Source organism: Mesoplodon densirostris, chromosome 1 (genome assembly GCF_025265405.1).
Source record: "Mesoplodon densirostris isolate mMesDen1 chromosome 1, mMesDen1 primary haplotype, whole genome shotgun sequence".
Lineage (NCBI taxonomy): Eukaryota > Metazoa > Chordata > Mammalia > Artiodactyla > Ziphiidae > Mesoplodon > Mesoplodon densirostris.
Genome location: NC_082661.1, coordinates 74989024 through 75016539, shown reverse-complemented (window position 1 = coordinate 75016539; position 27516 = coordinate 74989024). Strand labels below are relative to the sequence as shown.

Here is a 27516-nt window from a genome sequence, read left to right as displayed (position 1 = left end):
CTGCAAAGTTGCCACCACGTTCTTCTGTGTTATAACTCCTTTTGACTGGGGAGTAAAATAGATACTAGAAAATGTAATTCCTACTCATTGTTCTCAAGAACCTTTAACAGAAGAATTAAATTTTACTTCTTGATTTTCTTCCTTGGAAATAATGGTAAAGTCTTTGTGGACTGCCTCCTTAGTAATGACTTAGTCTTGGGTGTGGTGTAAATCTACCTATTAATTTTCCATTTTGAACTCCACCTTACGGTGGTAATTTTAAAACAGCCAAACTGTTATCATTGATTTTGTTGACGTCTTTTGCCCAAAGAAGGCATGCCATGATTTCCCAAAAAGTGTGGTTTCTCTTTGATATGTAAATAATATCCACATATGAATTTGAGGGTGTATTTTATTTTTCTAACTTGCACATGACGGATAGGAAAGAAAAAAACACTTTCAGAGCTTGAAAGGTTGGGAACTGAGAGTGTGCCTTTGGTCTCACTGGCAACATTTTTTTTTTTTTTTTTTTTGGCGGTACGCGGGCCTCTCACCGTTGTGGTCTCTCCCATTGCGGAGCACAGGCTCCGGACGCACAGGCTCAGCGGCCATGGCTCACGGACCCAGCCGCTTCGCGGCATGTGGGATCTTCCCGGACCGGGGCACGAACCCGTGTCCCCTGCATCGGCAGGCGGACTCTCAACCACTGCGCCACCAGGGAAGCCCTGGCAACATATTTTGGTTTAAATGGAGCCAGATTATTTACTACCTTTATCTCTTGACCAGTGATAGCTGGCATCAGTTCCATTCTTATTAAAAAATAAAAAACAAAAAACTTTTTGAGTGTTTTCATCTTCCTCTCTCAAGGATATCCAGGTATACCAAGTATACTCAAGTTACTTAACCAACTTGCCACTCAAAATGTAGTTGTCAGCAGTATCAGTTATAATATTTTTCCTGTAAAGGCCCTGAAGCATAATTCTTTGTCTTACTCATATATTTTTGGTGATGTTAGGCTTAACCAACTGATTCTTCCTTACTCAACAGTTTCTTAAACTTCTGTGATTCTTACCCCTAAAGACAGTTTCATGAGTGGTTGTGAGGAGTATTGCTGCACACATTATTGAGGTTCTTAATTTTTGCTGTTTTGTTTTGTTTTCAACTCTGGGTTTGTTGCTTGTTCTCTCCCTGCTTTTCTGTGCCAGGTACCAGTGGAAACACTGTCACTGGAGCAATAAATCTTTTATTATTTGAAGAGTGTCTACTGAAGTGTGAAAGGTAGATGTGAGGCCCGCTGAGTAATGCAAGCTGTGTGCTTTATGTTCTTTTGTGCCCTGCAGGGGGTGTCATTAACTTGTCAGTACCGATAGTTCTGACAGCTACTCAGGAAGATAAAGAGAGGCTGGACGGCTGCACGGCTTTTGCTCTGATGTACGAGGGCCGCCGCGTGGCTATTCTTCGCAATCCAGAGTTTTTTGAGCACAGGAAGGAGGAGCGCTGTGCCAGGCAGTGGGGAACAACATGCAAGAACCACCCCTACATCAAGGTCCTGAGTAAACCTTGCTGCATTTTATCTTGATTTGCCAGTAATGTTTGTGCTGAAATGTGAGGCATTACCTGTATATCAATTATGCCATTGGAACTGTTAATATTTTGCAGAATCAAGGCTGGAACTTAGTGTGATGAGCATATGGTTTTGTTGTTTGTTCCACATAAATATTCAGCAAATATTTTTTAAACATCTACTCTACACCAGGCACTGAGCTAGGTGCTAATGCTGGGTATATAGGGCTGATGTGCACGGCAGGGGCAATCTTTATATGCTTGGAGCATGCTGTCTGGTGGTGGGCGCAGACATTGATCTTGTACTTACAGGTAGGATGTGATGGCAGGGTGCTATGGGAGCCCACGCTGGGTGATTTTATCCAATGTGGGCTTTTAATTGAACATTGTGTTTCTGGTATGAAAGCAGTGAAATTTTTAATTGGTCTCCCCAAAGGGCTTCATGTATTTTATGTATTGTATGTGAAACATTATCACTGAAGTCACATTTCTGTCATTTGTTTTAAAGTAGACTTTGAACTTTTAAAGAAACTAAGCGAAGGAGTTCCCTGGCAGTCCAGTAGTTAGACTCAGCGCTTTCACTGCCAGGGCCCTGATTGGACCCCTGGTCGGGGAACTAAGATCCTGCAGGCTGCATGGTGCAGCCGAAAAAAAAAAAAGAAAGAAACTAAGTGAAATTTTAGTAGCTTTACCTAGAAACTTTATATAACTTCTGTTTAGATCATGGAAGTGTGTTAAATTTCATTTCATTGTCTTATGTAGGACAAAAAAGTGATAAACTTAAAAAACAGGCAAATATATTGTTTTATAAAATGAGGTTGAACTAACGGTGTCAGACATTCCTTCAGCATTAAAATTCTACAGTTATTAATAACAAATAACATAGTTTACAAACCATGCTTATGTAAATTTTTTGAACCACATAGCAGACCTTTAGGATGGGTGGTATTTCCATCTTACACATGGAGAAATTGAGACTTTATGGGGGATATATGTTCTTGGCCAAATGCAGCTTATGGTTGGGATGAGGGTCTGATTTGAATCCAAGACCTTGGGCTTTAAAGCCATCTTCCATAATCCTTAGCAGAAAGTCATTATTGGTTTATGTAGAGCTTCACGTACTATGTAATCCCTACCACTAGAGAGTACTTCTTGTATGAATTCATTGGAGGAGACATTTTTTAATCACTGAACATACGTGAATGCTGTTTATATTGTGTGCCACTTTTATTTAGAGCAGTCTATAAGACTTCTTATGTTAGTTAGTACTTGGTGTGCAGCCTTGAGGAACCAGTAGCAGTTGGATAGGAGAGAGCTGTAAGAAACAGCTTCCCAGGTTTCTGGGGCAGGGGGAGTGAAGACTCCATGCGTTTGAGAGAGAGTTGGTCCAGTGGGAGAGAGGACCTTGGGCTTCAGTTTCTACTCCAAGGTGTTAAAATTTTGTTCAGTCATAATAACAATTTACATGTATTTATGCTTTTCAACCACGTTTCTGCTTTTCAGTCCTTATAGTGACCCTTAGAAGCAGACAAGGTTATTTTCTTTATTCTGAGGAGTCTTAGAGTGGGTTCAACTTGCCCAGAGCTGCAGAGGTACCTGTGAGGTGTCAGGATTAGAGTCTGTCTTAGGTCTTCTGTGCTCTTTCCCCTATGCTGCTCTGCCTTCCTAGGAACAGAGAGGTGGCAGGCAGATTTGACAGGGTCACAAACGACGTGATGATTTAAGAAGCCAGCCGGCTGGTCTAGAGCAGGGTGTCCCTCTTCCAGCCCCATGCCCCCCGGTACCAGCCATGCCCTCCCGGTCTCCTGGCTGGAGTCCTGCTTCCTGTCATACCCATTGAAATCCATTCTCCTAGTGCAGCCAGAGTGAGTCTTTTAAAAATATAGATCTGAACATACCACTGCCCCCTTTAAAACTCTCCAGTGGCTGCTCATTGTAATCAGAATAAAACCTGTGAGGCGCTGTGGGATCCGGCCCTGGCCTTCTTCCACAATCTCTTCCACTACCGCTGCCCCTCTCCTTGCTTTGGCCTTTCTGACCTTCTAGCCACATTAGCTTTCTTTCTGTTCCTCAAAGACAGAAACGTGTTTCTGCGCCAGGACTTTGCACTTGGTGTCCCTCTGCATGAACTACTTTACCTCTGTGACGAGTTCCTTTTCATCCTCTCAGGTTAAATGTCACCTTCCTCAGAGAGGCAGTTACTAACTCCTTTCTCTTAAATGCCATTCACTCTACTCCCTGGGCACTGTGTTCCAGTGCCCTGTTTGTTTTCTCTGCAACGTTTATCACTAGCTGATATTTCTCTGGTTTCTCCTCTGTCTCGCCCACTAAAATATAAGTTCCATTGGAGTAAGATCTTTCTCTCTCATTTTCTGCTGTATTTCCCAGTGCCTAGCACAGGCCCTTACACATACCAGTCCTCATGAATATCCGTTGAATGAGTGGTTTGGTGGATGGGTAGAGACCTACTAGTGTGGGAGAGCAGGCAGGAAGTGACTACGCAGTTGAGGTGCATTGTTAGCAGGTAAGTTGAAGCCGTGGGGGAAGAGCTTGAGCTGCATTGCAAAAATGGATGGGTCCTAGAGGGTATATCTTCTCTCAGACGCAGAGAAAGGACACGAGTGGAGCCGAAAGAAATTTGAGGTGGTGTGGAGATTGGAAGGCATGAATTTGTGTTCAGCTCCATCATCATTACTTATATTGCTCAAAAGTTTAGGATTGGAGAACACAAGAGGGCAGGGTGACCCAGGCTTACACACTTTTCTGTTAATCAACATATAACAGCAATGAAAAGAATGTTTTGGTTACTTAAAAAACTAATTATTCATTTTGATTTTGTTTGCGTTTCATATGCAAATATAATAGCTGCGTCACAAATCCTTTGCAAAATTATAAAATATATTCTAATTCTACAGCATCTCTAATGCCAGTTCAGTTGATAAACCAAACAGATTTACCATTGACCTTAAGAAGAGAGTAGTTTACAGGTATATGTAGCTTGTATGAGAGAAATGTTCTTACTTATTTTGATATTGGTTCCTGTTAAAAAAAATTATTTTCTTTCTCTTGCCATTAGATGGTTATGGAACAAGGAGATTGGCTGATTGGAGGAGATCTTCAAGTCTTGGACCGAATTTATTGGAATGATGGTCTTGATCAGTACCGTTTTACTCCTACTGAGCTAAAGCAGAAGTTTAAAGATATGAATGCAGGTAAGACATGGACCTAATTATCTAACATGGGATTACTTGGAGTTTCTGCTTGATGGGGAGGTTCTTGAAGATTTTTTCCAATGCTTGCTAAAATGTAAGACAGAATGAGGAGTAAAGATAAATTTAGTTAGCAATGGAATATGTAAGGAAAGGTAGTCAATCTGAATCAACCTGTGTAGTTCACTCATATCAATGTGCTTTATATCGCAGAATGTCTTATTGGAGTGGAATGTACCACTGCAGAAAATAATAGAACAACAATATCACATTTGCTATTCATTCAGCAAGTGTTTGTTTTGCATCTTTATATGCCAGAGTACCAAGTGCTGAGGATTCATAAATAAATAAGACAGGAGTTTATGGTGTAGAAGAGAGAGACAGTCAACAAATAACAGGAAAAGTTGTTGTAGAGTAGGTTAATAATGATTTCAGATTTCTGGATTAGGACAGAATGGAGCAGTAAATATAGAGAGTTTGTAGAAACTGTTCTTTATAATACTGTCTTAGAAAGTGTCCCAGGACAGGGATTTTTATATTAGACATCTGTGATTAGCAGATATTTTACACAGAAGTAGGTAAATGATGTGTTTACACTGGTGCACCCACACTTGCAAATTCCGGGTGCCTGCCACAGCATTCGCTGTAGATTATAGGAGGCTGTTTTTTTAAGGTCTGAAGAATTTGAAACCTCCTACAATCATGCTGCTAGTGAATTCTCACCCACTACGGAAATGGTTAAACACTAAGCATTGGTGCTGCTTTTTAAAATATCTTCTGTGTACAAATTGAGGAGATATGGCTGAGAAAAGTCAGGTGGATATGGATGCCTTTTAAAGAACTACGTGGCCACTCAGCCGTATTTATTAACCAGAAGCCCGCCTTCCCAAGTGACTCCAGAATCTGGGCAAGAGCTCCCATTTCATCAGTTGTGTTTAGGTTCTGTGACCTCTCAGATCCTTGGTAGTCATTCAGAGTCCTGTGTGCACACTGCCCCCTACTTTACCACTTAGAAATTATGTGGTTGTGGGGAAAGGGGTTTCCTCTCTTAAGGCTCAGTTCCCTAGTTGTACAAATGAGGACAGTGATGGTACCTGACACATAGGATTTTATTTTTAAAAAGTGAAATGAACTAAGATGGTTAGGCACCGTAATAGTACCTGGCACACAGTAAGAGGTTAAGGTGTCATTATTTCTGTTATGTGGGTTGGAAGCTAGTTTTTACCAGTAAGTAAAGGGTATACAAGTAAAGGGAAAAGGAAGAATATCTGTTTTTTCTTAAGCTGTATTGTAATTAGCTGATATTTGAAGTGATGTGAAAGTGATCAAGAACTGGGGGCCCGAGATGGACACACACTCTTCAGAGCTCCACAGTCCCCACCAGCCTGCCTCGTTCATGCACATTTTTTGCTTGGCCCCCTTACGGTATTTGATAGTGTGGTACCCCATTCCTCCTTCTGAATTTTATTCCTCTCCTCTGAATTTGAAGCACATATTTGGCTTAAACTACTTGTGCAGGAATTTCTCCGAATATTACACTCAGTGCTTGCTTATACAGCAGCTTGTTCTCTTCTTTCTTGCTAACACGTTTTGGGCCCAGTCATAGAGGACTGTATCATGAACTGCATCATGACTGCTATAAGTCAGTGATGGTGCCGCATTCTCTTTTGTCAGTGTGTGACCTAAAGGTCCATGTGTAAGTCAGTTTTGACCTTTGAGATGTAAGCAAGTGGGGCTTCTGGGAAAGGTTTTCCTTCCTGAAAAGAAACTGGCTTAGGACAAAAAGTTATCCTTTCCCATCCTTCCTCTTCCTCCTGCTTTGGATGCTGTCATGTAAGGGTACAATGTTTGGAGCTCTGGTAGCCATTTTGTACCATGAGAATCCATAAGAATCTTATACTGTTTGAGTTTCTGATCCAGCCCTTGGGTCCTCTGTATCCAGATTTGTTATTCAAAGACCTAATGCGTGTTTGAGTTGTATAAGACACTTCTAGTTGGGTCTTCGTTTATTTGCATCCAGAAGCATCTGATAGTTTAATATGTGTAGACTTCTCTCTTTTTTTCTGGTGAACAGGAACATGTTTCGCTGAGGACTTGCTGAGACCTCCCTGCTTACTTTAATTTGTTTTCAAAATAATTTATATCTGGAATTCGTGTTACTAAATAAATTTTTAGCACTGTTGAGGGGTCTTATCAAGAAATTATCATTCATAATCCAAGACTTTATATTACATCTGTTTTACATTCTTCCTTGTGTACCAAACATTTTAAATCATTTAGAGGATTTGTTGCATAATGAGTGATTGCAGCTTTGTTTAAAGTAGCTGAGAGCTGGTTATTAGCCTTGAATCCAGCAAAAAAGATGATGGATTGTTATTTTGTTTACTTTTCCATTTTAGACTAAGGCAAATAAGCAACAGACTGAGGAGGTCCCTTTATAGTTCTTATTCACTCTTTCTGGAAGCCAATAACAAGTCATCTACTCTTGTGTACAAATCATAGTTCAAGGGAGAGAAAACAGGGAATATTTTTTTTTCTTTTACTTAGGGTTTCTTTTCTTACCTCTCCCTCCTTCTTCTTCCCTCATCTTAGGGAATATTAGGTAATCTTTGATTACCCTGTGTGGGTTGTTGTCCTGTGCACATTGATATGATCAGTTTTGCTGTTTCTAGACCATTCTGTAGCTGGAAGGATTGAGAGGTCTTTAATACCCATGTCAGTGATTGCAAGGTGACACGGTTCCAGATGGCAAGTTCTTTGAACCACCGATGATTGACCACTATCCTGGAAAGAAAGACTGAATTTCACTTAAGCCAAGTAAGAGCCAGTTAGTGTTTATTACACACAGAGTACTGGTGTCCTGCTGGGTTACAAAGGGAAACGCTGACATAATTTCTTTCAAGCTAGTATGTGGTAGCACAGTGTTGAATAAATCTGAGAAAGCTTTGTCAAGTTGTTGAACCACAGACTGTATTTTAAATGAATGGATAGAGACAGTAGATGGATATATTAGGCAAAGTTGGGAACAACAGATGCCTGAGAAAGCTGAGGTGGAAGCAGATAGTTTGCCTCTGAAGGCTCTGGGCTTTCTTGCCCATACGTGGCAGTGGGCTGGAGATGCTGTAATCTGAGATTGGGTGATGGAGCCTCTTGTCAGTCAGGTCAAGGCACACTCAGATGAAGCTGTGAACATTATCTAACAACGTGAGTATTTAAAGATGGGCGGTCAGGGCTAAGGGAGCCACCAAGGAATGGTGAGGCATCCGGGGACTGGCAATTTGGGGTAGTATGACCATTCCTGCAGGGCGTCGGAAGGCAGCATTGTTTCTGAAGTGGGGTAAGAGGAGCTGGAGCTGTGGCAAGGGGCTGCCGAGCAGGAGCTAGTTGTCCGGGGTATAGACCCCGCTGTGATCACAGCACTGAAGCGGGATGCTACTGGGGCGAGACTTCTGTCCTCCGTTCTCTGGTTGCCTACTGATGTCTCCCGTACGGAGGCAGGAGTACAGCACTCCCACCCCCAAACATGCACACGTGCACACGCGCACACGCGCACAGGCACGAGACAGGACTGGACAGGAAGGGGAATGGAGAACAGACAGTACAGAGTCCAGCTGGCAAAAAAGCTTTATATCCAACATTATTTTTCACTTTAATTTGAAAGCATTTCTAGTCCTGAGAAAGAAAAACAACTTGCTGCCGTACTTTGGGGTATGAGAGTGCCTGTTGATGAAAAATTCTAGTCTATTCATATTTAGTCAAGTAGCCTAGCCCTGTCTTGTTGATTTTTCCCCCCTCATGAGCAGTTTAAATACAAGAAATGACAGTCCCGAGGGAGGAGGGGGATCAAACTCTTTCTCATTTCCAGCTCTCTTCAAAAAACTCCCACGAAAACATAGCATGCGTGCACCCCAGCCTGCCTCCCAGCAACACTAGAGCGATTGTCAGGACTCTCTTGTTCAGCTATTATACTGATTTGGGGAAAATCAGAAATGCCTGTACTTAGAGCTTTGGGGTAAAGTGGTAGATAATAGAGCTTGCGTAGGACTGCAAGAGAAGACTTATTAATTACTGCTGTATGCAGGCCAGTTTTCAGAGAAGTTGAAAGGAAGACAGCAGGCAGATGTTGTAATTCTGGGTCTAGTGGTTGGGATGCAGGCCGGGGCTCTGCCTGTGGGCTGGGCAGTGAAGCGCAGGTCTGAGAAATCTGGGGGAAGGAGTTAGCAGCGCTCCCCTGCTGACCAGCTCATTCGTTGCTCACAGCTGCCCTGCTGGGGAGCTGCAGTTGTCCCCGGACCCCTCGCTGAGAAAGTGCAGCACAGGGGTCCAGCCTAGGTGTCTGTACTGTGCCACATCAGGGTTCCGTGGCCGTGGCACTAGGTTAGGCAGCCCATGTCCTGTACGTATTCTGGGGGTCAGGGCCCAGCCTCCTCCCACCACCTTCGAAAACACTCACGGTTGCCATTCCTTCCCCTGTCAGAAATCAGCACATCCCGAGAAGAACCTTCTTCACTGTCTTCTTCCCCTTCCGTCTGCTGGAGGGAAAGGGATCAGACCGTACTTGTTAACATGGTGTGTTGGCTCCTGGACTGGATGGTGTCGAATCCGGAGGAGAGGGAGAGAAACTGTAGTATGGGGCTCTTCTTTTACTTAGACATGAGGTATAGGAGAAGGTGCAGGTTTTAGAAGCTGGACCTGCTTTTGACTTGAGATGTGAGGGTAGTAAGTGAAGGTGAAGGAATTGAGGGGCGGGGTGGTAATGAGCAGCATCTATTGAAACGTTTTTAGTAATAAGTCTCTGTAACTGATGAGTTGGAAGGTCAGGACTTAGGGATGCAGCTAACAGAAGCCATCTGTATGCACATGGTAATTGAATCCAGGCGAAGGGGTAAGTTTCCTGAATGAGTACGTAAAGAAAGAATTTCGTAGGACCCAGCAATGAACTCTGTGGCTCTGAGAATTTCGTAGGACCCAGCAATGAACTCTGGCTCTGAGAATTTCGTAGGACCCAGCAATGAACTCTGTGGCTCTGAGAGGACTGCAGGATGTCAGAAACAGGTGACTAGACCAAAATGGGCCAAGCAGAATATAAAATGTCATACACATTTGATCACATCTGTGTAAAAACGTGTGCATAAGGAGAAAAACTAGGAGACTATTCAAAAACCCCAAAACAGTTATTTTAAGATAGTGCATTTGGGGTGGTTTTTCCCCTCCAAATTTTCTTCAGTGTTTCATGGTTTTTACTAAAGAAAAAGCATAAAGAGGCAGATGAACTAGAAAAGGTTGGTGCCATGGTTAGCAGGCCTTGAGGCTGTGAAGACAGTGGTATAGCTTTTTTTTTTTAATTTTTTTTTAATGTCAGAGGCAGCAGAGAGGTCAGGACTTTAAAACAGGAAAGTACCTTTTGGATTTGGCAGGGGTTTCATACTCACTGTGTGGCAGAGCAGGAAGGAATTAGTTGAAGGAGTGACTCCATTCCCGTTCTTTTCTTCCATCACTTTATCCTTCACATTGTCACCAGACTTACCTTCTGAAAACAAAGATCTAATCATGTCCTCTTGGAGTTGAAGGAAGTATATTCCTTCTAACATGGATTTATTCTCTGATTAGTGAATGTTTGCTTCTCCTCCTCTGACTAGATTGTAAGCTCCTGGGGGCAGGACCAGTTCCACTGTTCCCCCAGGACAGTGTATCTAAAACAGAATTTTCATCCTGTCCCAACTCCTTTCTTCCCTGCCCCGCTGCCTGCTTTGGCTGCTGGATGGAGGCTAGATGGGGTTGCGGGGGGAGACCAGTTGTCTTGTGAAGCAGGGATGAAGGGCTGATGTGGGCACGGGGAGTGAAGAAAGCAGGGTTTAGTGAGGTTTAGGGAACAGAGCGATGCACTGCATGTGGAGGATGGCAGTGGTCCTCCAGAGTCTAAGACTCTGCAGTGGGTAGTTGTGCCTGCTCTCAGAGGGCATGGAGGAGGGCCAGAGGCATGCAGGGAGGCTGGCAGGAGGGGATTTGAGGTGCCCGTGGAGTGCTAAGAGGCAGGTGGAGAGACGGTCTGGAGCTTAGGGGAGTTTCGGTCAGATGACGTAGATCTGTGAGTCAGTAACACATAGAGCGCTGCTCAGTGACCTCAGCGCTGGGGAGGGGTTTGAGGGAGCGGGCAGCGCCAGTCTCTGCCGTTGTGACCCCATTCCCAGTGTGTAGGTTGTGATTGGTCAGACGAGCCTGTCTGTATCCTGGGGGAGAAATAGATTGAGTCAGTGGGGAGAATGGAAGAGTTGGTGGATGGTTTATTTTATATGGAAAATATGGGAGCACGTTTCTGCGCTACAGTCTTCTGATTTTGCTGTCTCCCCACTCCACCCACTGACCCTCCCCCACCTCAGTCCTGCACAGTCTACTAGCCTAATTTTCTGGGCAACATTACTGATTAACTCACAACCTCTGTTTGGAACACAGTATCCTTCCTAACCTATCATTCAAAATTCTGTGTGATATCACGTGCTAGGCTTTGTATCCATCTTTGACAAGATGGATGATTCTGTGTCCTCAGACACATCTGCTTTCCTGCCTCCACACTTCTGCTCACACCAGGCGTCTTGGTTGCAGTGCTCTTACTTCCATCACCCGAATTTCATTTGTCTTTCAGAGGTTGGTAAACCACAGCCTGCACACCAAATCTGGCCCGCTGCCAGTTCTTGTAAATAAAGTTTTACTGGGAAATATCCACAGTCACTTATGCATCGTCTGTGGCTGTTTTTGCACTGCTCGACAGGGTTGAGTCGTTGCAGCAGAAGCCCCATAGCCTGCAAAACTTAAAATATTCACTCTAGCTCTTGAAGGAAAAGTTTGTTCTTGTGCACGGCATCAGCAGCTTCACAGTGTAACTTCTATAAATCACAAGTATGGAATTCCTGGTCCTTTCCCAGGAATGGGGGCAGAAGGCTAGAAAGGAATGGAAATCATAAATGTTAATATTAAATTCCAGTCATTTTGAAGATAATGTCCCATTTTCAGACACGGTTGAAACCCTGATCTTAGGTAAAGCAGTCTTAAACTAATCCATAAAGAGTTGTAAGCGAAAAGGCAAGTATTTTCTACCAGTTTTGGTGTGACAACGGGGAATTCACTTGTCTTTTAGAAAATGGGGATGAGAATGTGAAGAATTACTGAAAGTTGCTCTAAGTATCAGTGGCCCCAGGTCCATAGTGGCCCATTATTCTTTTTCCATCCTTGATGGAAAATTGTTGGAGGAAAATATAATGGTGATGCATACTGGGTTATGTTATTTGGGGCAATACCTTGGGAGTGTAAGCTTCCAGTGGATCAGGTGCTTCCATTCCATTGTTCATCCACATAAGTTCTCTAGTGGGGAAACCAGATGGTAGGGATGAAAATGCAGTCTGGAGCTACAGGCAGTTAAAGCCATTTGTGTAATTCATTGATAAATAGTTAACAAGGGATTGAAAAGGCTGGAAGTTTAGGAAAAACCTGGTAATATTGGCAAGAAAAAATGGGCAGACAGAGCAAATAATCATTGGATTTCTGAATGGAACTGATAATAAGGAAATAATTCTACCTGGAAGAAATTTTGGCAGCAAAATCCTTTATATGCTGCTAATGTAAACTTTTAATAAGTCATTCATCTTAACTTTATCTGTTAAATGTCCCGTGTGGAGCTAGATTAATTCTTTTCGGAAAGGAAACCTAGGTAGATGAATTTTTAGAATCTGTAAAATACGTATATTTGAGACAGAATTTATTTATGTTTCCTTTTGCACATGCTGTTCATATAAATAATCTTGCTAAATGGCAATTTTACAAAATCAGATTTGACCTGATTGGAGTCTAGGAATGTAGTCATCATACACCTGAGATGTATTACCCAGGGGTCCTATTCACAGTTAGGCACCTGTTCCTGATTAAGGAAGGCGAAGGCTGCATATTTCAGCACAGAGCTAATGCACCCTCATCTTGGAAACACTCACTGGAGTGTTAGTTCATACTAGAGTAGACCTTGAGTCACCAGTAGAACAGTGGGTTCAATTTCCTGCCAGGAACTTTTAGATGTGGTGTTTTTTGGGGTTTTTTTGAAGAATGAATTGTCTTAAGGAACTTAGATTTTTAAGTGACTGCACTGTACATCTCACCGTGCTGGGTACTTTATATTATTTTATCTTCATAACAGTAACCTTAGTATCATCCCCACTACGGAGGTGTCAAAAGTGAAATTAAGTCCTTAAAGACGACAGTCCATGGTTAAAAATTGTTAGACCTGTAATTTGAACCCGTAAATATCATGTTCCAAAGCAGTGCTGCTTCTACATGTATCTTCTCTTTTAAAAATTATTAGGGAAAATTTTAAACATACGCTACTTAATTTGTAAGTAGATACAATAGTGTGAATCAATCCCTATATACCTCTAACCCAAATTCAGTGGTACCAACTCTTGGCTACTCTTGTTTCACCTGTACTCCTACCTACCCCACTGCATCCCTGCATATTATTCTGAAGCAAATCTCAAACCCCATGTCATTACCATCTAAATATTTCAGAAAGTATTTCTTAAAGGTAAGGACTTTAAGAAATACAACCATGATGTCACTATTGCACCTAAATAATGATAATATCAATAGTTTCTTAATACTATCAAATATCTAGTCAGTGTTTATATTTCTAATAATTTCATAGTAGTCACATTTCTTTTTTTTATAGTTTGTTTGAATCAGGATCTAAATAAAATCTACATGTTATAACCAGTTCATATGTCTCCTGTCATAATTTTTTACTTTGTTTTTTAACTTTTTATTTTGAAATAATTTTAAATTTACAGAAAAATTACAAGAATAGTACCAAGAACTCCTATATATTCTTCACCCAGTTTCCATAATTAACGTTATATTTCTTTGCTTTCTCATTCTCACTTTCTTTGAAAGTTGCAGACATGATGCCTCATTACTCCTTAGTTATTTCCATATGTATTTCCTGAAGATAAGGACAGTCTCCTACCTCACCTCAGTATGCTCATCAAACTCAGGAAAATACCATTGATATAATACTGTCTAATCTGTGCACTTCACTCACATCATGCCACTGTCCCAATAATGTCTTTTATCACAAAACCAGCAATGACAACTAAAATCTTCTCTTTGCCACCTTTCCTTCCTGGTTCAGGGTGTAAGTCATGTCTCTTTAGTCTACTTCATTTGGAACAGTCGCTTAGTCTTTGTTGTGTCTTTTACAACTTTGGCATTTTTGAATAGTCATGTCGTTTACTTTCTTGACTGTCTCTCAGTTTGGGTTTATCTGCTGTTTCCTCATGATTAGGTTCCAGTTACACATTTTTGTCAGGAATCCTGCAGGAAACAATGCTGAATTCTTGGCACATTGTATTTGGTGGCTCACAATTTTGATTTGTCCTATTACAGATGAGGTTAACTTTTTTAAAGTTAACTTTTATCATTTAAGATCATGTTTACCAGGTTTTTGTGCTGTAAAGTTAACAAATTATTTTGTATGTACTAACAGGTATTTTGGGGGAGAGATTTTGAGACTCAATAAATACCCCCTTGTCATCAAACTTTTATCTGCTAGTTTTAGCATGCTGCAAATGCTGCCAAATGGTGATTTTTCTAATTCCATCATTCCATCTACGTTTATTAGTTGACTTTCTACTGTAAGAGTTTCCCCTTCTCCTCCATTGGTTTTTTCATTTATTTTGTTTCTGGATTTACAGATTCCGATTTACTCAGTGGTTTACAATCCATTAATATTATTATTTACTTGATATTTAGCTTGTCCTAGGTTGGCCTTTGGGACCATGTCAGACTGGTTGCTGGATCCTTTTGACAAGTCCTCATTATTCTCTGAGCACTTCCTTTCCTTATGACACAAAAGACGTTCCAGCTCATGTTGTACTTTCCGTGCCCTAGCCCTAGAATTGGCCATTTTGCCAAGGAACCCTGGTTTAAGTGAGGAATAGTATTTAGAATGTAAAATTTGGGCTTTAGTTTTGCTCATTGCCACTGGGTAGTCATTGCTCGTAGAACCTTTCAGCGGACAGAACCAAGAAATGTGCATAAGCACATACACTCACACACATTTATATCTGTTCCTGTATATATCTGTCTATGTAGCTGAAAACCATGAGGTCACGCTGCTATTTTCAACCCTAATCCAATACCACGTGGTCTTTTCTAGCCTTTCTTCTTTTTGGTATTTTTGCCTCCTCTCCTACAGTGAGAATCCTGGCTGCCATTCTACTCAAATCTATTTACTTATTTGCTCTGTTTACGCTCCCAGGCAAATGAACTGTCTTCTCAGCCCTGGCCCTATTTGCCCCTACCATGCAGGCATCTCCTCGGCCCTGGTGCTACAGGCTTATGCTGGGCCAGAGTCCTCTTACTCTCTTTCCTCCCCGTGGTGCAAACCTGGAGCCACTCGCCCTCAACCTCTCCATCAGTGCAGTAACTCACATTAGCCCAGTAGTAGGATTTATTAATGCTTAGTAAGTGTCTCTGTTGTGCTTCAAGGCTGTTTACAAAGAATGGGCAGTACAAAGGGAAGGGAAGAGAGGGGAGAGAACTAAAGTTGCTGATGAGATTTAGGCCAGAATCAGAATGCAAGTTCAGTTCAGGCAGTAATCCCCCCTAAATGGAGCAGTGTTAGTGCTCGTATTCAGGAGACATTCTTCATCTGTTCTTTTTTGGAAGGACTGGAGTATAATAGAGTCAGGAAGTAAAATTCCTTCTTGGTCTTGGGGAAGGGGAGTTCTGGAGTTCTACTTAATGGCTAAAAGGGATGTTTTGAAATCTTTTGATATCCATATACTATATCCAAAGTTTGAAGTGATTTTAAAAGGAGAGAAAAACTTTCAGGTCTGTACCGCTCCTCCCATTTCCTTAAAGCAGCATAATTTTAAATACTCACATATTTGTATCAAGACTTCTTTTTTGTACTTTATGTCATATAAGGAGAAGTGGAAACTCTAACTTATAGTAGAAATTCAACTAATAAATGTAGATGGAATGATGGAATTAGAAGAATCACCATTTGGCAGTATATGGAGCATGCTAAAACTAGCAGATAAAAGCTAGCAGCTATCTCTTTGGTGAAAACCAGCCTTGTTTCTCAAGAAAAGGTAACTTGAGAACTTCAAAGCATAGTGAAAATGCTCTAAATCTTGGAATATCACAGGATGTGTCCCCAAAAATCTCCTGGTCAAGTAGGGTGCCATAGTTTTCTTTCTTTGCCTTTTGTCACGGTGATAGAAGAGGGTCAGAATTGAGAATAGATTGGGGATGTTGTACTATTTGGCTTAAAATTATTCGGGAAGAGGAAGTTGTTCCTCTCTGAGTCAAGATTGGATCAACATGGCGTGATGATGTATCAGATATTGTGAGGGCATCAAATACAGAGCTCCTCTAACTGCATTGTTACTCTGTTCTGTGAAATTACTCTATGACTCCAAGGAACCATGCCTTCTAAGAAAGGTCTTCTGATAGCAAGAGCCCCACGTAGGAGTGAAGCCAGGGTTGTAATCAGATGTTACATAGTTAACCAGTTTAATTAATCCAGCAGTTTTCAACATTTGAGTAATAGCAATGGTCCTTGTAAGGGATATTGCTGTTGCTAAACTACAATCCAAAATTGAGACTTGGCATCACAAAACAACATTGGGTTCCAGTCAAGTAGAGTAATCAGTATAAATGAGCTTATTTGGATAGTAAGTAGATTTTTTAAACTCTACATATCTCTGTCTTTCTGTCTTCCTTCAATAAAGGAGTATCTTAGGTCCAACGGCAGGGTTGACTTGATGGGTAATTAAGGCATAGACCAAGAATTTATATCCATTGCAAGCAGCTGAACCGAGATATTAGGGCCAGAAGGTCTGATTATCATTCTCAGGTTGCCCATGAATTCAGAAAGTAATTGTTATAAATCTATCACTACTATGTGACACATGCTCAGGCTTGTAAGATTTGTAAAGTAATAATTACTATATCGTGTTGCCTTGGAGTAAATGGTCAGCACTGTACATGTTTTTCACCAGTTTCTGATTCTGAGCATGCGTGTTTGCTTAATCCTAAGCATCAAGCTTCAAGAAGAATTGCTGCTTACCCTTTGGAAGGTAATCTGTTAGAAAAGGACTATTAGTAACTCTGAATATTCTCTTTCAGATGCTGTCTTTGCATTTCAGTTACGCAACCCAGTGCACAATGGCCATGCTCTATTAATGCAGGATACCCATAAGCAACTTCTAGAGAGGGGCTACCGGCGCCCTGTCCTTCTCCTTCACCCTCTTGGTGGCTGGACAAAGGACGATGATGTTCCTCTGATGTGGCGTATGAAGCAGCATGCTGCAGTGCTGGAGGAAGGAGTCCTGAATCCTGAAACCACAGTGGTGGCCATCTTCCCATCTCCCATGATGTATGCTGGACCAACTGAGGTATTCACGGCAGCAGTGCTGAACCACTGTTACTGACACAGCAAGTGTCAACAACAGACCTGACTTTTGATTTTTCTCTCATCTGTAGGTCTATTCTAAACACAAGGCATGCTCGCATGGGCGAGCTTGGGAAGGTGTGACACAGGCTCTTGTCTGACCATATTATACAGATCTGATAACACTCATCTTATCCCTTTAGCAAAGTCCAGAGTTACTCTTCTCAGGGGACAGATTTGGTCTGACTTTTGCTTCTGGTATTTCAGTGGGAAGGAAAGCGTGGTATCTTTTCAAAAAAAACATTCAGAAGACATTCTTCATCTGTTCTTTATTGAAGGACTAATAGGGTTAGGAAGTAAAATTGCTTCTTGTAATGGGGTGGAAGAGAGTTTTAGAGTTCTACTTAGTGGTCAAAAGGGAGGTTTTGAGATCTTTTTATAACCATATGTAAGGAAGAGGAGTTAATTAAGTTTTTGCTTCAGGGTAGAGTTGGCTTTCAAAAAATATTTGTTTGAATAAATGAATAAATCAACAAATGACCTAAAAAACAGTGTGTGGGAAATTCCTAGCCAGCTTCTTGTTTAAAGAATGGAATGCGTGTTATTATTGCATTCTTTTTCATCCCTGCCTTGAAGGGAGATGAATTTACTTAGATTTATCTGAGAGGCAAACCCTTTTAGAAAGAATTAAATAATTTAGTTGTATATACTCTGTGATATCTTCCTTCAAAAAAAAAGTTTAAAAGGAAATACAAGTATGTTTGGCTATTCTTTGGGATCGAGCCTAAAATTTTGTGTGTTTTTTTTAACATCTTTATTGGAGTATAATTGCTTTACATTGTTGTGTTAGTTTCTGCTGTATAACAAAGTGAATCAGCTATACGTATACATATATCCCCATATCCCCTCCCTGTTGCGTCTCCCTCCTACCCTCCCTATCCCACCCTTCTAGGTGGTCACAGAGCACCGGCTGATCTCCCTGTGCTATGCAAGCCTGAAAATTTTTATTGGACCTTAGTTGTGGGGCTGTGCAACTCTTTAAGAAATACTGATACAAAACTACAATAACAACAAGTTAAAAGATTACAATGTATTTGACTCTTCTCTTGGATCCAGCCTAAATAATGCATTAGAACTTCCATATGAGGTAAAACTCCTCATATTCTTCCCTCTTTGTTGGTATAAAATGTTCATAAGAATTGGGCACCAAAAGCCCTTTGAGTTTCCCAGAGACCACCATGGCCTTTAGTTCTCACATCTCAAAGATGAACTAAATTATTTTGGAAATAAAGTAACGATTTTGTTCCAATAGTTTCTCAGCTTTTTTGGTGCTGTCTTCATCATCATCATTTTAAGGGAATCATTGGGACTGAAGTTTTCCAGAGTATAGGGTGAGTGGTTTTCACTGTGGGAATGATGCAGGTGAATTTAGGGTCAGGAATGAGTTTATCAATAATCTCATTAAGAGCCAGTGAAGAAAATGAAGGAATTTATCTTCCCTATTGAGGACATATTTTGTCCTATTTGTGTTTTTTATTCCCTATGTAAAAGGGGAAGATGTGACATTTTATTACCTAAATAAACTAAAAACTGCTTTTGAGAAGGAGGCAATGGAGGGATAGATAAATAATAACAGCAGCCAGATGGGACTTCCCTGGTGGCTCAGTGGTTAAGAATCCGCCTGCCAATGCAGGGGACACGGGTTCGAGCCCTGGTCTGGGAAGATCCCACATGCCACGGAGCAACTAAGCCCATGCGCCATAACTACTGAGCCTACGCTCTAGAGCCCGCAAGCCACAACTACTGAGCCCCCGTGCCGCAACTAATGAAGCCCACACGCCTAGAGCCCGTGCTCCACAACAAGAGAAGCCACTGCAATGAGAAGCCCGTGCACCACAACGAAGACTAGCCCCCGCTTGCCGCAACTGGAGAAAGCCTGAGCGCAGCAACAAAGACCCAATGCAGCCAAAAATTAATAAATTAATTAATAAAAAACCAAAACAAAACAGACAGCTATGGTAAGAGAGAAAGGCCTTTCTTGAGAGAACACCACAAAGGGTCAAGCATGCTGTTTTGTTTACACTAGAAACATTTTTAAGTCTTCCGATTTCAGAGCCAGGTGTGTTTCTGAAGATTCAAAGGTGAAGATACCTAAAGGTGCCTTTGGGGTGCTTGCATTTTGGCTAACCTCAGAGTCTCCCTCCTTGCAAGGCAAAACTGACAGCGAGGTGAGCCGGCTGCAGCAGGCCCTTCCCCGGCCTCGGATTTGACTCCTGTTGCTACCCACAAGAGTATGGTTTGCTCAAAACAACACAGGCTGTTGTCAAAGCCTGGGCCTGTTCTTAGCCTGGTTTGTCACCAGCTGGTCTGTAATCGCAGGTTAGACTTCACTGAGCTATGTTTAAGTGCACAAAAAAGGGTTATTTAAGGGATGCACAAGGAGGTGAGACTAAAATATTCTTTAAGGTTCTGTCCCATTCTCATCATTTGCTTATTTGCCTTCTTTTCTTTTTTTTTTTTGCCGTACGCGGGCCTCTCACTGTTGTGGCCTCTCCCGTTGCGGAGCACAGGCTCCGGACGCGCAGGCTTAGTGGCCATGGCTCACGGGCCTAGCCGCTCCGCGGCATGTGGGATCTTCCCAGACCGGGGCCCGAACCTGTGTCCCCTGCATCGGCAGGCGGACTCTCAAGCACTGCGCCACCAGGGAAGCCCTGCCTTATTTTCTTTTAACTTCATATTGAAGTATAATATACGTAGGAAGAAGTGCATATTTCATAGGTTTACAATGAAATGAATTTTTCCCATTTGAACAGTCATAGGACCAGCACCCAAATAGGTAAAAAGCCTATTACCAGCACCCTAGATGATCTCCTTCCTGCCGTCTCCTGTCATTACCTGCTCTCCCCACGGTAGTCATCCCTGTCCTCACTTCTCACATCATAGATCTCATTTGCTTGGTGGATACTTAGGGAAGCAGACTCTAAGAGTGAGAGGTTAGCGTTCAGGAAGTGTATCAGGGATGGCTCTTGGGATCAACACTTGTGGAAGAGAAGGGATAGGAAGAGAGCAAGATTGGGCAGGGGGAGAAGTTGAGCTGAAGTTCAGTCTCTGGAAGCCTCGGTTGACCCCATGTGGAATTCTGGAAAGGCCCTTCAGAGATGTTCTGAGTTGCACAAGAAGGGCATGCCTTTGGGCGTCGCTGCTCTTTTCCACAGAGGCAGTTTCTAAGGAGGGCTGACAGCCGCTGGGTGTTGTGTTGGCAACTCCTAAAGCTGGGGGGAATAATCCTTCCTTCCTGGGGGGACCAGGGCGTTGCATCACAGCATCTATTCCAGCCTGTCCTAGTGCTTTTCATAACTGAAATTATACAATGTATACTCTTTGGTGTCCGGCTTCTTTCACTTTACATTATGTTGGTGAAACTCACCTTTACTGCTGTGTGTAGTTAGTTGTAATTGGTCACTCTCAGTACTGTGGAGTGCCCCATTGTGTGACTGCACCCAATACTGTCGATGGGCGTTTCTGCAGTTTTCAGTTGTTTGCTATTAAGAATAGTGCTGGGGGCCTCCCTGGTGGCGCAAGTGGTTGAGAGTCCGCCTGCCGATGCAGGGGATACGGGTTCGTGCCCCGGTCTGGGAGGATCCCATATGCCGCGGAGCGGCTGGGCCCGTGAGCCATGGCCGCTGAGCCTTGCGCGTCCGGACCCTGCGCGTCCGGAGCCTGTGCTCCGCAACGGGGGAGGCCACAACAGTGAGAGGCCCGCATACCGCAAAAAAAAAAAAAAAAAAAAAAAAAAAAAAAGAATAGTGCTGGTATGAAGATTTTAGTGCATGACTTTTTGTGGGCATTTATGTTGGTTATATACCTAGGAATTCTAGACAATTTAGGGGTATGCCTTTGTTCACCTTTAGTAGATGTTACCAGTCAATTTTCCAATGTGGTGGTACCATTTTATATTCTTGTCAGCAGTGTATTTCTTCATCTAAACTTGATGACTGTTTTCATTTTAGCCATTTGGGTCCTCTAGCCCTATTTAACCAAACGTTCTGTAATACTTCTACTATTTCTTAACGAACCTCAAATTTTTTTTCATTGAAACAGTTTCACTGAAGAGGAAATGGAGAAGTAAATTATATACCATGATTGAGAATATAAGAATAGCCTATTTTTATTGAGCTCTTACTGTATTTGCCAGGCAGTGTTCCAAGTGCTTTATATGTATTAGCTAACTTCATCCTTAGAATGACACCAAGACAATAGGTACTATTATTATTATTCTTACTTCAGAGATGAGGAAACGGAGGTAGAGGGGTTAAATAACCCATTCAGGATCACACAGCAGTGTTGAGATAGTCTGGCTCCAGAGCCAGGTATTATAACTGCCACAGAATATTTTTTATCTTATAATATTAAAATATGTGGCCACAGATTTTTGGAAAACAGACTGGAAATAAATTCTTAAAATATCCTGTAGGAATTCCAGAACAGTGAATTAGGATGGCCTTGGCTGACATTCATTAGAGGTGGAATCTCTAGTACAGGGCCTTTCAAACGTATTTTTTGTTTATCATAGCCTAGAGTGGGTTGTGATCTTTGTTTAGTCTGTATTCATCCCCACAACAGCTCAGTGAGATAGGTTTTATTTCAGTTTTATAGCTGAGGTTACTGAAGCTCAGAGAGACCAAGTAACATAACTTTGGTCTGTCCGAGAAAACCAGAGCTGGATAGTAGTTAAAGCAATAAAAACAGATTTTCATTCAGGAACTACTGCAGCAGACCTCAGCAGAGAACTGGGCTCAGTTGAATACATCGTGGTCAAGTGGGGATTTATAGCCAAGGAGCAGAGTAGGAGTCAGTGGATGGAAAATTCTAAGAGGAAACATCAGAAACAATGGGCATGGGATGATTCTAGTTAAACAGACCTAGCAGGATCCTTGTGGAAGGCAGGACAGCCTCATCAGATATCACTTGGCGGGGGGATGTAGAATTTGATCAGATATCGAGGATGGAGGGTTTCAAGACTTAGATTTTTGCTGCAACTGGGTGGTACAGGCCCTACAAGGATGGACACAGAAGGTCAAGGCATAGAGGGCTTGGAGGAACCTGACCAGAGTTAGGTCAGGGAGAGAGTCTTGGTCAGATCTTACAGCCAGCAATACACAGAGCTGGAACTGAAACTCAAGCCTTTCTGACTCCAAGGACTGTGTGTTCTTTGCACAAGGCTCCTTGCTGCCTGGAAGCCTCAAAGGGGCCTTAGCAGTCGGTGGGAGGGCAAAGAAGTTAAGGATCCCCTGAGCCTACACAGAACTCCCAGGTTTCCTAGAAGGGTATAAAGGTGTGTTAGAGTAGGTTCTGTCTGTAGATCTCTGTTTGGAGTGTCAGTTACATGCTAAGAGGTGTAGCTCTTCTCAGGAAGCACCGCATCTGGTGCCTGCGCAAAGGCCATTTTTAACTTCTGAACTTTTATAGAACAAACTTTAGAAATTCTGATAAACCGCTTCATATTTTAAACCATTAAATATATTAATGTTTATGAACTGGCAGGATTTAAACTGTTAGATTGAGTGGCTTTTGAAAACTATCCATTTCTTTTTCTCAAGTGCCTCACTTGTGTGTTTGACTTATTTGGCTTATTCACAGCCTCAAGTGAAGAATTTTTTTATAGTTCAAAGAAAAAAAACCAAAACACAACACTCATTTTGTAGCTTTTCCAGTGACATCAGGAAAAAGTCTGCCAGTAATGCTCATTTGCCAACTAATAATAATAAAATAAAAAGCAGTGACTCTTCCTTTAATCATTGTCTGTAGGTCATTTAGAAGGCATTGGTACTAGATTTGCTTCCGCAGCACAAATGCTTCTCAGAACAATGAGCAGCTGTTAGTCTGTTTGGTTATCAACAGGATGTCCCTGATTTTTCAGTCTGTAAAGATTTAATGGCTTGATTCCTAAATTCCGTTTTAGGAATTGGGTAGGTGGGGTGCAGGGCAGCATGTGGTGGGAGAGCTACTTTTCTAATGCTAAAAATGTGTCATATATGTACCTTTTTTTTGAGGCATTAATCCACTATGTAGAAAATTGTCCCATCTCACTAAATGCTAAATCCATTTCTGTAAAGGACAAATAATACTTTTTAAGACATGTTACGTGAAAGTGCTGAAAGTAAGATGTATCTTGGGGGCCTCCCTGGTGGCGCAAGTGGTTGAGAGTCCGCCTGCCGATGCAGGGGATACGGGTTCGTGCCCCGGTCTGGGAGGATCCCATATGCCGCGGAGCGGCTGGGCCCGTGAGCCATGGCCGCTGAGCCTGCGCGTCCGGAGCCTGCGCGTCTGGAGCCTGTGCTCCGCAACGGGGGAGGCCACAACAGTGAGAGGGAGGCCCGCATACCGCAAAAAAAAAAAAAAAAAAAAAAAAAAAAAAAGATGTATCTTGGAACGTGGATATGTACAAATAATAAGTTTTGTCTTGGGCTTAAGGCCTTTGAGTGAAAAATACGAGCTGAATTTTGGAGAAAATGCATTGTTAGAAGCTGGGATTTTTCTTTGCCATGAAAGTTATCCGTGCACTTGGTAAATGACTCCTTAATAGCAACTGATTGTATTTAAGTGAGCAGATGCCCTTAAACAGCTACAGTAGGAACATATTGCCACATGATGCCAGTATATTTGATTAGTTCCTGCTTTACACTAGTATTTGGAGTAGTAAATAGGATGTCTGTTAGGGTAGAAACCCTGTTCTTCCCCTTAAACACTTCCAAGAGCTTTAACAACCTAAAGGGACACTCTCAGGGTCTGAGCCTAATTATAGGAGCCATAAACTCCCAAGTTTTAATTGTAACCTTTGACTCTCTTTGAGGTCTTTGATAATTTTGTCATCTGCTCATTTATTTTATTGATGTATCTGGAATAGCGTAACACAGATTCACAGTCTCTTATCCAAAATACTTGGGGTCATGTATTACTACTTAATTCTCCTGATGGTTCTGAGACATAAAACACATTAATATTTTTGTAGCAAAGTGAGTGACTTTCCACAGTAATTGGGATCAGCAAAGGCCATAGATAACGTCATGTCAGTTTTGATCAGGTTCTGCTAAGTTAGTTAAATAACTGGGTTTTTGGATTTCAGATGGGTGTGTTAAGTAGTCTTTTTATGGTAACCACTTGGTAGTATGTACCTATATCAAATCATCATGTTGTATACTTTACACTTACATAATGTCGTATGTCAATTATATCTCAACAAAGCTGGAAAAAAATTGAACTTCAGATTTTCTGGTAAGCAGTTGCAGATCTTTATCACAAAAACATTTAGAGTCTGTTGATTTATTTAAAAAATAATTTGGGGATTCCTATAGTCTGTTTTATATACTTTTAGCTTATATGTGTCTTAAGAACTGAAATTACTAATTTAATTCAGAAACATTAGATTTTACAGGTGTTTTAGGATGCTTTTCCTGGGGAAGTGGGAAACCCTGTTTTTCTCCTGACTTTTCTGTAGATTTCCAACTCAGAATCTCTTTGTGCCTGTTTCTTACTCAAGCAGCATCAAGTTCAGATATTGTGTTTTAGTTTGGCTTTTCACTTTTTTTCTGCAATTGTAATCTATGCTGTTTCTTCCTTAAATGTAGCACTAATTTGTGTTTCCTGTCCTGCTCTGATGTCCTGTGTTGTAGGGCGTGACACAGTGTAAGTAGCTCAATAAGAGTAGGTATGCATGGACTTTAGGATCGGAAAGACCCAGTTCAAATATTCCGTCTCTTAGTTGTTCGCTTTGCAGCTTTGAATGTGTTATTGAAAGTTTTCTTATTTGTGAAACAGAAATATTATCTTACTGATTTGCTCTAGACATTAAATGAGGTATTTATAAAACACTTTGTTTTCATATTAGGAAGAACTCAATAACTGGTACCTATTTTTTTCTTCTCTCACCCCTGTAAAGGATATCATGAAATGCTTTCCAATGACATACCACCATGGTTGCCTTCCTTTGCTTCCTTAATAATCAGTGAGGGGGTGGAGAGACAGAAGATTATCAAGGACTTTTTGCTTTTTTTTTTTTTTGGTACGCGGGCCTCTCACTGTTGTGGCCTCTCCCGTTGCGGAGCACAGGCTCCGGACACGCAGGCTCAGCGGCCATGGCTCACGGGCCCAGCTGCTCCGCGGCATGTGGGATCTTCCCGAACTAGGGCACGAACCCGCGTCCCCTGCATCGGCAGGCAGACTCTCAACCACTGCGCCACCAGGGAAGCCCTGGCTTTTTTTTTTTTGAATTTACTTTGTTTATTTTTGGCTGCATTGGGTCTTCGTTGCTTCACACGGGCTTTCTCTAGTTACGGCGAGCCAGGGCTACTCTTCATTGCAGTGCACAGGCTTCTCATTGCGGTGGCTTCTCTTGTTGCAGAACACGGGCTCTAGGCACGTGGGCTTCAGTAGTTGTGGCACGCAGGCTCAGTAGTTGTGGCTCGATGGCTCTAGAGCACAGGCTCAGTAGTTTTGGCGCACAGGCTTAGTTGCTCCGGGGCATGTGGGATCTTCCCGGACCAGGGCTCGAACACGTGTCCCCTGCATTGGCAGGCGGACTCTCAACCACTGCACCACCAGGGAAGCCCCTTGGCTTTTATCGAAAGCAAATTTTGTGGTCCCTGTGCTTGGGAGGCAGGAAGAGGGAGGAGGATACTGGATTTGCTCTGTATCCCATGACCCTCTTCACACCTGCTGGGGACCTGGGCTCAGCCAGGGCAAGGTAATTTATAAGAATAAAATTAGTTTGGTTGCTGATGGTTCTGAACAGATACTTCTCTTACATTTGAATTGTGTTATTTTGAATCCTGAGACAGCTGAGGTTTATCCTTGAAGATAAAGGAAGTCTTTGGGAAAGTCTGTATTTTGTGAGGAATCAGGCCTCAGATTCCTGGTGTGCAGACTGAAGGATGTGGATTCCACAATCTAAATTCCCTTTCAACTCTTAAAATTGTCTGATGGGAGTAATTGTAAGGTGTGTCTAATTCGCTCCTACAAGCTGAAGAATGGAATGTCTAAGTAGATTTCATAATTTTTGCATTGCTAATCAGAAATATGACTCTCATGGCGACTGAATACTGTTCAGTGCCTGTACAGAGTGATGGAAATTCTAGAAACATTTAGAATACTTAGTTGTACAAAGATTGAAAGTCATAAGTACCCAGAATCTACATGATGGGAAGGATGAACCTTGTCTTTCATTTGCCTCTCTTGATTTTCCCAGTGAACTTGAAGAGTTTAAAATGGTTCCTACCATTGAGAAATCAAGAGGCAGACCATTAAGATTTGGGAATTTCAAGAAAATAGGTTAATACTAAAGTGATGTGATAATGTACAACCAAGTATTTTAATATGAAATTCATGAGATGAATGAAGATATAGATTTTTTTACCCAACAAAAATAGATAATTGATTTGACTTTCTAAAGAATTTTCGTACATTAAAACAAGTACATTTTTGACGATTTAGAAAAAATAAATCTGCACATTTACAAAAAAAAAAAGTCCCTGTGCCTGAAGTTCCCTCATAAACTAGTTGAGTATATGAGTTTGGCTTTATGGAATGTTGACTTTAATAAAATTCATTACACTTGAAGAAAATTTTGATGTGAAATGTATAAAGAAATGTTATTTAAGTAGAGACTTAAATAACTGTTCTATTTATTATCTTCAGTATTTTTAATTAAACAAAATAGAAAATATTACATACTTAACCAGGCTTCTAGGACAGTGGAATTTCTCCATTGTGGGGTACGAAGAAGATGGTATAGTACTGATGGTATTGTATGTAAGTGTATAGTCCAGTTTTATAATTTTATAATGTAATATTTTAAGTTTGGAAAGTAATTTGTTTATTTTTCTCTCAGAAACTACTGAAAATAAAATTTACCAAAATCTTTGCTAGGTTTGGGAGTAGAGAGGTAAATGATAGGTACTATTTTCTAATCGAGTCAGGGAGCAAATGAGACTTTTATGTTTATAAAAAGGGGCGTGAATTAAAAATGGGGAAGAGACACACTCCGAGGTAATATGCCATATTGGGATGATTCAGGAACAATTCTAATTCTAAAGAATTTACATTTTAAATATTATGTGTATGGAGATGGGTAATTTAGGTTTCTGTATATCAATGATTTTTGGTTTGTTAGTCGCACAATATCTTTTTTTTTAAGAATTTTTCTTTTTTGCTGTACACGGGCCTCTCACTGTTTTGGCCTCTCCTGTTGCGGAGCACAGGCTCTGGACATGCAGGCTCAGCGGCCATGACTTACGGGCCTAGCTGCTCCGTGGCATGTGGGATCTTCCC

At 41.6% G+C, this 27516-nt stretch overlaps 1 protein-coding gene across 4 annotated transcripts in view; it reads left to right on the top strand.

The window, feature by feature from the left end:
* PAPSS1 (3'-phosphoadenosine 5'-phosphosulfate synthase 1) overlaps positions 1–27516 on the top strand; it is a 109443-nt gene that overhangs the window by 58457 nt on the left and 23470 nt on the right. For all 4 annotated transcript variants that reach the window (XM_060104579.1, XM_060104607.1, XM_060104597.1 and 1 more), the window contains 3 exons: positions 1320–1525; positions 4619–4754; positions 16926–17194. In XM_060104579.1, coding sequence (XP_059960562.1) covers positions 1320–1525; positions 4619–4754; positions 16926–17194 — 611 coding nt within the window. The remainder of the gene's footprint in view (positions 1–1319; positions 1526–4618; positions 4755–16925; positions 17195–27516) is intronic.